Source organism: Globicephala melas, chromosome 11, assembly GCF_963455315.2.
Source record: "Globicephala melas chromosome 11, mGloMel1.2, whole genome shotgun sequence".
NCBI lineage: Eukaryota > Metazoa > Chordata > Mammalia > Artiodactyla > Delphinidae > Globicephala > Globicephala melas.
The window spans coordinates 82,776,470-82,787,907 of NC_083324.2; the positions used below are offsets into that span (position 1 = coordinate 82,776,470).

At 40.6% G+C, this 11,438-nt stretch overlaps 1 protein-coding gene across 1 annotated transcript in view; it reads left to right on the forward strand.

The window, feature by feature from the left end:
• LOC115866076 (cytidine monophosphate-N-acetylneuraminic acid hydroxylase) overlaps positions 1 to 11,225 on the forward strand; it is a 265,229-nt gene extending 254,004 nt beyond the window's left edge. Inside the window, exons 16-18 of the mRNA XM_070046773.1 lie at positions 4,162 to 4,277; positions 7,127 to 7,223; positions 9,945 to 11,225. Of these exons, the coding sequence (XP_069902874.1) occupies positions 4,162 to 4,277; positions 7,127 to 7,202 (192 nt within the window). The 3' untranslated portion in view covers positions 7,203 to 7,223; positions 9,945 to 11,225. The remainder of the gene's footprint in view (positions 1 to 4,161; positions 4,278 to 7,126; positions 7,224 to 9,944) is intronic.
• The last annotated feature ends 213 nt before the right edge of the window (positions 11,226 to 11,438 follow it).

An 11,438-nucleotide genomic window follows, 5' to 3' on the forward strand; every position in this document is an offset into this window, starting at 1 on the left:
TTGCATTGGGCTTCTTCCCACCTTATCAGTTTTTTTTTTATTATAGTCAAATGACATAAAATATGTGAGCATACGTTGTAATTTTAAATTCTATATAAATGCAAAAATCACTAAATAAATTAGGAGGGTGTATAGTCTGCCCTTAAGTGTACTACACATGACACATAAATGTGTAACGCCTTAATTATAGAAGTTTAAATGTACCTTTATAAAATAGATGTATTCTTACACGACATTTTAGTAATTTGACTTGTATTTTTATGTTTAGTACTTGCTGTTGAAGAGAATCTTATGGTGAAACTTTAGTAAAACCAGTAATCCACTGCCTGCTTTATGGGTTTTAAAAAACTGGGTTTTCACATATAGGAAAACCCTACATAAGAAACACCCATTTAAGGCAAAATGAATCTGCTAAATTTATTGCTTTATTTATGAAACACATACATAACACAGCTTCATATATCTTAGGTCATTTAATACAACCGCCCCATGAAGCCATATTACTATACTCCCCATTTATGGATGAGGAAGATGCCATGCCGAGGGGTTGCATAACCTGCCCAAGGTCGTACAGCTAGTGAATGCGTGGTGCAGGGCTTTGACCACAAGTAGTCTAGCTCCGCAGTCTGTGTATTTAGCCACTGTCTTGCTTCTTAACTCTGATTTACAAAACTTATAAATTAAGGTATCTGTTGCCATAAGGGAGATTTTTCTTTGGAATTTTAAAAATCACAAGTTCATTAAAAATATTTCATTGAAAAAAAGTCACTTTTCCACAGCTTTTCATAATGCATCTGTTGGAAAAAGCAGGCAACAGCTCTCTTGCAGATTTAATACACCACGGGGTAAACCGTCATGCCCGCTGTGTACGTGGTGGTCCCTATTTCGACTCTCAGTGCTTTTGTCTCCCAGGATTTTAGTGAGATTTCTGTATGTTGAGGTTCATATATAGCGGATATGCCTATACTTGGAAGAGCTCCTTCTCTTGCCACCTGGAGCCTTCTCATATTGCCTTTTTTTTGAGGGCGGGGGCCATTTCATTGCCTTTTAAACTCATAAGTATATTTTCTATCACACCAACTCTCCATCTTTTTTTTTTTTTTTTTTTTTTTGCGGTACGCGGGCCTCTCACTGCTGTGGCCTCTCCCGTTGCGGAGCACAGGCTCCGGATGCGCAAGCCCAGCGGCCATGGCTCACGGGCCCAGCCGCTCCACGGCATGTGGGATCCTCCCGGACCGGGGCACGAACCCGTGTCCCCTGCATCGGCAGGCGGACTCTCAACCACTGCGCCACCAGGGAAGCCCTCCATCTTGCCTAGATGCATGGCTCCTGTAGCTGTCCATCCTCCTGCTCCAATCTGGATGGGCCCCTCTCTAGGTCTGCTGCCAATCTGTCACCCTGTGACATCCCTTACCCACTCCCAGACCCCACCCATGTCTTCACCTTCTTTGCTTTCCTCCTTTGTGGGACTTTTGGCGTAAGTATCTGCCGAAGAAATGTTACACGGGGGCTAAACTTCAAGTACTTTCCTGTCTGATCTCGCACGATAGCTTGCCTGAACCCATTATGCTGGGTGGCAGTCACTTGCCATGGTTACCTGAAGGCATTGCTCTTTTGGCTTCTACAGTAGTTGCATGCAGTGTTGCTTACCCCAGGCTGACCTTTCTTCCATTGTAGGTGACTTTTAAGAATTTAGGGATTAATCTATATTTACCAAAAAAAAAAAAAAGACCTTTTCAAGCAGCAGGCTTTACTTGAAGGCAGGGGTTACACGCTTCAGTGCTCACAGGCGGACCCGAGGCAGATCTTGTAAATAGGGGGAGCTGGGTGGGGACTGTATCAAGTGGAAAGCAGGGAAGGGAGGAGCCCCTACTGAGCTCCAGCTGATCTTCCGAGTTTTCCAGAAACTGGAAATCTGGATTTTCATGTAAAATACCCAGATTTATAAATGTGGAAAGTTAATTCAATTTTTTAAAAAGGGACTGTAAGCTATCAACTAAGACCTAGGTTGTATTTGGACAGGGGGGCACCCGTTTAAGTTATGAAGGTGAGCCAGCTGTTAGGCTGAGGGACCCCTAAATACCAAAATGTGGAGGTCGTTGCTCTGGGGCATCACATATATACTCCCGCCCTCATTCTTCCTGCAAAATTGATTCCATTTATTCAGAGAACTGTCTGAATGTATTTGGCCCAGGAGCCATGCGTAGGCGTAAGGAAGGGGTTGACTGTTTTGTGTACATACTTTTGTGCTCTGTGTCCCTGCTGTCATCCATGGTACGTACCTCTTCTCCTTCTGAATCTGAATGTCCCTCCACATACTCTCTGGGATTCTGCAGCCTCTGCCTTCGTCTTTAGATGCCACTCACCCTCCTGCTTTCCAGATTCACATTAGTTAATTGGAATCTCCTGCTGTCAACGACTCACCTCATTTCTTCTTCACTGTGACAGTTCATACCTGTACGCTTGCTTTGTCAACACTTCAGTTGCATCTAGAAGTGGGCAGAAGGCGGGTTAGGTATGGGATCTGCCCATCATTTTGAATTAGAAGTCCTTTCTCAGCTCCAGTGACACTAGCCCTCGTTTTCTTCACTTCTTGACTGTTCTTCTACATTCTTTCAGGGTCTCTCTTTCTCCAGCCACCACTTAAATCTCTTGTTTTCCTCCAGGGTTCTGTACTCAACCCACCGAACACATCTGCTAGCACCGCTTCTCCGACGCCAAAAATCCATAGGTCCTGCCCAGACCTTGCCCAGCTCCCGCCAACTCTGTCCAGCTTCAGATTCACTAGAGTTAATCACCTGCTGGATATCATCACCTGGATATCCAAATCCCTGGTACCTCATTTTCAACCTGTTCAAAATGTGACACATCATCGTTCTCTTAAAACTGCTCTTTCTCCTTTTCTGTCTTGATCGTTGGCAATATCAACTCCCCCCCCCCACAGTGAGCCCAGCCAGAAACAGGGGGGTAATCTTCACCTTTTTCCTTTTCCCTCATCCCCAAATCTAATCAATCACCAAGACCTTCCCATTTTACAATCTAAACGTTTCTCAAAACCTCCCCAGTTCTTCCACGTGCTCCTCTCTAGTTTGAAAGGTCAAGAAAGGCCATCTCCCCTCCACTGTGAGGAACTAGATCTTGATACTGCGCTTTAGCTGGGCAGTCCTCAACTTAACAAACTGTGCAGTCATGTTTCTAAGTCTCTACTGGCAAAACAGGAGATCTTCTGACCTGTGTTTGCGATCTCAGTTCACAATGGATGTAATCGTTTTGTAGGAATGGTGCAGGAAAGAGAAATAAGTCCTAAATGCCAGTCTTCTGATCATTCCGTGTCATTTAATGGCCTGTCATTTATGATAAAGTTGCCTCTACTGGCATTAGCACGATATTTATCAGGAAAAAAAATGTGATGCCAGATACTGAAAAAGGCTCCTGGTAAACTGGAACATGTACCTATGAAGTGTTGAAACCATGTCCAATCTTAATAACTTCCCTTCATGCTACCTCATGCTTTTTTTTTTTTTTTAATGAATTATCTCTTTTTTTCTCACAACAGTAACAGAGGAGACCGAGGCTTAGCAAGGTTAAGGTCACATGATTAGTAAGTGCTGGGCTGAGACTCAAAACCATCTCTGCCTGCCTCCTAACCCTGTGCACCTTTGACTATTCAGCAGATCCCGTGTCAGGAGTTGGGATTCTTTAAAGGTAAGGGCCTTGCCCGCCGCATTAAGGTAATCTTGCTCTGTGGCAGGCCTTGTTTTCAGTATTTTATATACACTGACTCAGTGAATCCTCCCAGTAATCCTGTGAGGAATGTTCTGTTATCTCCATTTTATAGATGAGGAAACTGAGGCACAGAATGTTTGCCAGGATCACACAGCTAGACCATGGATTTGAACCCAGCAATCTGATTCTGTCTGTGCTCTCAGCCACTCTGCGCCACCCCCCAACCCCGGCTCCTGATCCATTTCCTGTTTTCTACTGCACTCAGGAGCCTCTCTTTCCCCCTCCCCCTGTGATATCTCCTTCAGTAGGCTTTTCTCCTTGACTCCTCAGACCCCTGCCGTTATAGGCAGCTGCTTCTTTCAGGGACACAGGGGTCAGTACTGATGCTCAGTGCTGGCTGGGTCACCCCTACTAGTTGTTCCTTATCTGTTTCAGATTCGGAGCCGGGTTGATGTTATCAGACACGTGGTGAAGAATGGTCTGCTCTGGGATGACTTGTATATAGGATTCCAAACCCGGCTGCAGCGGGATCCTGACGTATACCATCATCTGTAAGTCTGAAAATGCCTGTTGTGCTCTAGGCCACTGCAGAGGATGCTGTGGATATATAAGCAGAGTCGGTGACCGACTGTGCCCCCAGATTTTGATGGGTGTGTGAGATTCCGCCATTAGAGCTTTATTTCTTTGTTAACGTGTTAAAAAGCAGATCTGGTTAGGAAAATAACATTTTAAAGAGTCATTGTTTCCTTATTCATGCAAATGTGTTTCAGTCTTTTCTGAAAGTGGTTTATGGTATAGGAAAGGGAAGGACATTATGAGAGGGAAAGGGTGTGTTTGGCCAAGACAAGAACGAGGAGGGGGTTTTATGTGGCAAAGATGTGATCATCGAAGACAATTATTTCCCATGACAAATTTTTGCCTGTGCCCAACTCTGAGCATGAATTTGGTGAACTAGTTGGTTAACGGGAATGGCCCTCCGAGTCTCTACCTGCTTACACTTCAAAACCATGTAAGTTTCTCATTGCAAAACTGTATATGTGGACTTCCCTGGTGGCACAGTGGTTAAGAATCCGCCTGCCAATGCAGGGGAACACGGGTTTGATCCCTGGTCCAGGAAGATCCCACATGCTGTGGAGCAGCTAAGCCCGTGCACCACAACTACTGAGCCTGCACTCTAGAGCCCCTGAGCCACAACTACTGAGCCCATGTGCTGCAACTACTGAAGCCTGCGTGCCTAGAGCCTCTGTTCTGCAACAAGAGAAGCCACCGCAGTGAGAAGCCCGCACACCATAACAAAGAGTAGCCCCTGCTCGCTACAACTAGAGAAATCCCGTGTGCAGCAACAAAGACCCAATGCAGCCAAAAACAAAAACAAAACCCAACTGTATATGTCTTTAAGACTATAGTTGGAATATTTGAGTTGAAGTGTCAGAAGGGCCCATTTTCTATTTTCGTATTTGCAAAATAATCAGCAAGAGGGAGAATGCTGTCTTATCATTACCACTGACCCTCTGAAAAGTTCAGGAATTTAATTTTAAATGAGCAAAGCCTACTATCTAGCTTCTGCCTTGAGCTCCCAGGCACAGGCATGTCTTGAATTTTCTTTTTTATTTATTTCTTTTTGAATGTTTTGAAATGATTTTTAAAATATTGAAAGAATGTAGATGTATATAAAATAAAAGGAAAGAACCCTACCCCACACTTCCCAGAAAACCTGTTTCCTGTCTTTCCCTCTACCCACTCTCCAGGGCAACACTTGATCACAGCACAGTGTGTGTCATCCCAGGCCTAATTCTGAATACATCAACATTTAACTAAATATATTTGTTCTCAATAAAACGTCCCAGATAGTTGGGGAGGGAAGGTTATTGTTGCTGTTGTTTTTTAATGTAATCCTAGTACATCTGTAACTTGCATTTTTTACTCATTAATATATCTTTGGTATCCCTAGTGTTGGGACACACAGATCAACCCCAAACATTTTAACAGCGGTAGAACATTACAAGTTTTGTTCCTTTTCAACAAAACTTATACGTGTCTTCTTGTTCTGGAAAAAAAGGAAATGTAACAACTTTGGGGGAGATTCGAATGTTACTTTTCTTAAAAAAATAATTCCATCTTGGAAGCTTCTGGGATATTGGTGCTGAAGCCTATTTCTTATGTTGTTTTGATAGCAAAGGGCATAAATGTAAGAGAATCCCGTAATGAATCTTGGAAAGCGGTCACAACCCAATTTATCTTTGTTGCTTTCAAAATGGGATTTATGAGTTTATTAAATATTTTTCTGGTCATAAAACATACATATCTACTGCAGAAAATTTGAAAAAAAAATTTAAATACAAAAACAAAACAAAAAACAACAGTTAAAACCACAAATGATCACACCATCCAGAGAGAGCAATTTGCATTTTGGTATCTAGTTAATCTTTCTTCACATGCACTTTTTTTTATAAAAATGGGATAATACTGGACTTCCCTGTGGCGCAGTGGTTAGGAATCTGCCTGCCAATGCAGGGGAACACGGGTTTGATCCCTGGTCCGGGAAGATCCCACATGCCGCTGGAGCAACTAAGCCTGTGCGCCACAACTACTGAGCCTGCACTCTAGAGCCCGTGAGCCACAACTACTGAGCCCGCGAGCTGCAACTACTGAAGCCCACGTGCCTAGAGCCTGTGCCCCACAACAAGAGAATTGCAATGAGAAGCCCGCGCACCGCAACGAAGAGTAGCCGCCGCTCGCCACAACTAGAGAAAGCCCGTGCGCAGCAACGAAGACCCAATGCGGCCATAAATAAATAAATAAATTTATTTAAAAATAAATCAAAATTTTTAAAAACTGGGATAATACATACTTTTGTTCCTGCATGTTTACTGAACAATCTTTGATCCACCCTGTAAGTTTCTAACTTTCACTATTTGAAATGATGTTTTGCCAAATAAACATGTAGGTGTGCCTTGCACACTTTCATAGTGATTTCTTAGGATAAATTCCTAGTAGTGGAGCTGCTGGATACAACACGCACTCAGCGTGTAGACTTTTGCTGCACGCCGCCAAATCATTCTCAGGAAGCCAGCTCACCTCCCCAGAAATAACGTACGACACATTTACCTGCACCTTCACCAATACCAGGTCCTTTTGTGTACAGAATACAAATCTATATTTTAACATATAAGAATTCCTTAAAGCAAGGCGCATCACAGAAAACTAAAAATAAGACAGTTGTCATGTTTTAAGGGACTGCATTCAACACACTGGAAATGTGAAGCTACATTAACGTCTGAAACAGTACAGGAAAATGCTGCCTCAGGGAGAGCTGAGTACCAGGTACCCAACAGATCTTGGCAAAACAATAGGCATGGAAGTTTCAAAAACATATTTTTCTGCTTTATCTCTTTTACAGGTTTTGGAACCATTTTCAAATAAAACTCCCCCTAACACCACCCAACTGGAAGTCCTTCCTGATGTACTGTGGGTAGAGAGGACCTGAGATTTCCCAGGTAAAGCATCCTGTAGATCTGGGAGACACCTTTATATCCATCCCATCACACTCTCTTTGGCATCTGAATTAAGCAGGCACCGTGCCTATCAGAAAACCTGACTTTCCGGGGAATGAGAGGAGCTAACATTACAGGAAGAATATTCAAGTTTAAAAACAAGTAAATAAAATGAGTAGTGAGTGCCTCCAGCCCAAAGTCTATGGAATCTTTGGTCTGGTTGAGGTGAACATGCAGCCGATTAATAAACAAGACAAAAATTATGCTAGGTGGTCAGTGAGTGTTCAGAGCTAAATCCTGAACATATGAAGGAAGGCAGCAACCAAAGACAAATACTGTGTGATTTCACTTATATGTGGAATCTAAAAAGCAAAACAAACGAACAAACATAACAGACAGTAATAGAGAATGAACAACGTGGTTGACAGAGGGGAGATGGGTGGAGGGAGGAAGGAAATGGGTGAGGGAGGTTAAGAGGTACAAACCTCAGTTTAAAAATAAACTTGCAGGTGCAGTCACAGGTATGAAATGTACAATGTGGGGAATAGAGACAATAACAATGTAATATCTTTGTGTGGTGACATTTCATAACTAGACTTATGGAGGTGATCATTTTGAAATGTATAGAAATATCGAATCACTATGTTGTGTGACAGAAACTAACACAGTGTTGTAGGTCAATTATACTTCAGACAAACGAACAAACTCAAAGAAAAAGAGGTCAGATTTGTGATTGTCAGAGATGGGGGGTAGGGGGAAGAGGAATTGGGTGAAGGTGTCCAAAAGGTACAAACTTCTAGTTACAAGATAATTAAGCACTAGGAATTTAATATACGACATGGTAAATGTAATTAACACTGCTCTATGTTACATATGAAAGTGGTTAAGAAAGTAAGTCCTCAGAATTCTTATCACAAGGAAAACATAGTTTCTACTTCTTTAACTGTGTCTCTATATGAGATGATGGATGCTCCTTAAACTTAATGTGATCATCATTTCATGATATAGGTAAGTCAGATCATTATGCTGTACACCTTAAACTTACATAGTGCTGTATGTCCATTATATCTCAATAAAATAAACAAAAACACTGGAAAAAAAATAAACACAAAAAAGAAAAGCAGCAACCAAAACTGAAAGGAGAAAAACTAAAAACGGAGTGAGATGGAAAACATCACCCCTCATTTCAATAGACCCCTCTCTTTTTCAGACTGATGGAGATCAGCTTGTCTGACACAAACCAGACTTGACATTCCTTCCTACCACTCGGGATGTGATTTTATAAACTGAACTACAAAACCTGTTTCCATACATTTGTTATTGGAAAGATCACATAATATCACTACAGAGATAGTAAATTCCTTGACTCATGCATTTATTTATTCCACAAACAGCTATCCCATCACGTTGTATTGTAATAATCTATTGTCTCTTCCAGTCAGTAGACTCTGAATTTCTTAAAAGTAGACACTTTTGCCTGCGTAACCCTAGTACTCAGCACAGTGCTCTGTGCACACACAGTATTATTCATAATATGCATTTAAGGAAGGAAGGAACAAGTGAATTTCATCTTTAACTGTCAGTGTGACTTACATCTTAAACTAAGCTTTGGTGCCCTTACCAGTAAAATTAAAGATCTAAATAGAATATTCTTTTCAGTTGTAACGTTCTTTATTCCATACTCTAGCCTAGATCTTCTAAGTTACCATAGGCTAGAAGGGATGTGAAAGGAATTCACATACAACTAGATTATAAGGCAGACTTAGTAAGCACTATATTTGTTGTACCAACTTAGTGTTGGGAATCCTGAGGAGAGAGAAATTACATCTGACTTTTTGCAATGACCAGGAAGAACTTTACAGAAAAGGTAGTATTTCAGGGGGGTAGGGAGGGGGCGTTAGGAGAGCACCTTGAAGGTTGGGGAATATTTTTAATAAGCTGAAATGGAGGGAGCGATGATAGAATATTCCAGACAGAAGGAGTGGGTGAAGTTAAAAGGTAGAAAAATACAAGGTGAATTAGAGCAATGGCAAGTCCTCCTGGTGTGACAGAGAAGGAAGGGAAAGCAGGAACGAGGCATGAGTGGCCTTGGGAGGATAAAGAGAGTCAGGAGGCTCAATGGGGATGCTGAGCGTCTGCAGTAGTTGCGAAAAAGCTGGAGGCATTAAAGGTGAGGAGGCAGCTGAACGAGACAATGCCAAGTCCAAGGTCTTGGAGATGGAGCAGATCTGAAAAAAAGGTCAAATATCAAGGAGGCAATAGTACGGTGGTCAACACTTCAGACTTGGAAACTGACTTCTTGAGTTAAAATCTTGGTTCTGTCACCTGCTATGTGACCTTTGGGGAATCTGTGTCTCGGTTCTTCACCTGTGAAGTGAATATAATAATAGCACCTACCTCACAGGGTTGTGTTGTGTTCTTAAGGCCCTTCTAGAAGAGTGAGTGGCACATGGTAAGAGAACAATAAATGTTGACTATAACAACCTTATGAAATAAACAGGAGAGTCATGTGACCTATAACCAGTCATTTGGTGAATCTGTAAAAAGTTGGGAGGAGAGTCAATTCCAGTTTACATTCCAGCTTTAGATCTTCTTTTACCTTAAAGCATCATAGACTATATAACCTGAACTAAAGACTAAAAATAAAAATTCACCCCAATGCAATAAAAAAAGAAAAAGTATTAAAATGAGTTTCATACTGTTGCTCATTAGTAATATCTTTAGTTCACAGGGACACCAAGCAACATGAAAAATTCAAGTATTTACTGATGCTACATCTTGAACATAGACGCTTATACCAAAGAGACCATGCCTTATTGACATCAGCAGTGGATAATTACATGTTGCATTTGTGAAATGTTCACGTATCTTATGTTTGTTGGATCACTACATAGATTATTAATATTTTACTTATTCCGTCCATAATTTTCTATAAAAGAACCAATGAACGCAATAGGAACAACTTCTCTGTGGAAAAGAAAGATAACAGGAGATGTAAATCCAAGCACAGAAGAAATAGAACGGGTGGAGAAAAGGTTTCCTAGAAGACAGTGAAGAAAAAGGAAGGGGGTGGGGGAGCAGAAGTTAAGCTAGAAGAAGAGAAGAAAGAAGAGAAATAGATAAATGAGAGGCTATAAGAAGAAAATAGGGAAGAGAAAAAATTAAGATGGAACTTAAAAAGGAGAATGTAAAAACAGACATTTTGTTCCTTAATAGATTGATTCCCCAAACAGAGTCTGTGAATCTAATTGAGTAAGAAGTGTTCATGAGCTGTTTTCAATTTTTCAAAAAGCTTTGTTGAAATCATCTATTTACCAAAACAAGGCTGCAGAGGCTACCCTAAAATGTAATACTTTCGTTGGAACTGAAAGTATTTTAATTCGGTAACAAAATCTGTTATTTAATGTAAATTATAAATTCTAACAAATGGCGGTATCTTTAGACTAAAAATACGAACACTAGTTAGTGATAAAATGAGTTTTATAGACAATAATTTTCAAAATCGATAGAATAATGAACAATAAAGACCCATGTCTTGAAAAAAATTAGGAAATCCTCTTCTGAACATTTGAAAATGCTGTTGCAATGGTTAAAATAGGCAACTAATTTATTTCTGCTAATGTCTGTAGTTTCTGATGATATTCCCATGATTATCACATTATCCCTAGGAATATGTGATTGTTAACTACATTTCTATTTTACATATTGCTCTTTCCAGTAACACAAACCCCTCATTGATCTGAACATCAAAATTGATTTTCTGATTATGTATACTACCTCTTTAATTCTGAAGAAACAAGAATCCAATGATGGAATTTATCTCCTTAAATCTCTTGATTATCTACATCTCATAAAGATGAACACCAATGAAGTTTGATGGCTCTGGTCCACTTCACACATTATGCATATATTTTGTGATTTACATTATGCATATATTTTATAAATTATTTAATTATCACCAAAAAATAAATGTATATCAACAGAATATGTGTTAAAATGTATATGATGAGCAAATAAAAGATTATTTTAAAATACGAATTTGTTTTCTCGCCACCAAGCCTATCTTTATTCTCTTGCTGTCTTCCTAGTTATTGCCATCTGATACCGTGACTCCAGCAATTCTTTGTTATTACCAAGACCTTCAATCAATTGACCCTACATGTCCTCACTTCTCTCCTTAATCATCTTCAATGGTTCTTTTCTACCTGTGTCCACATC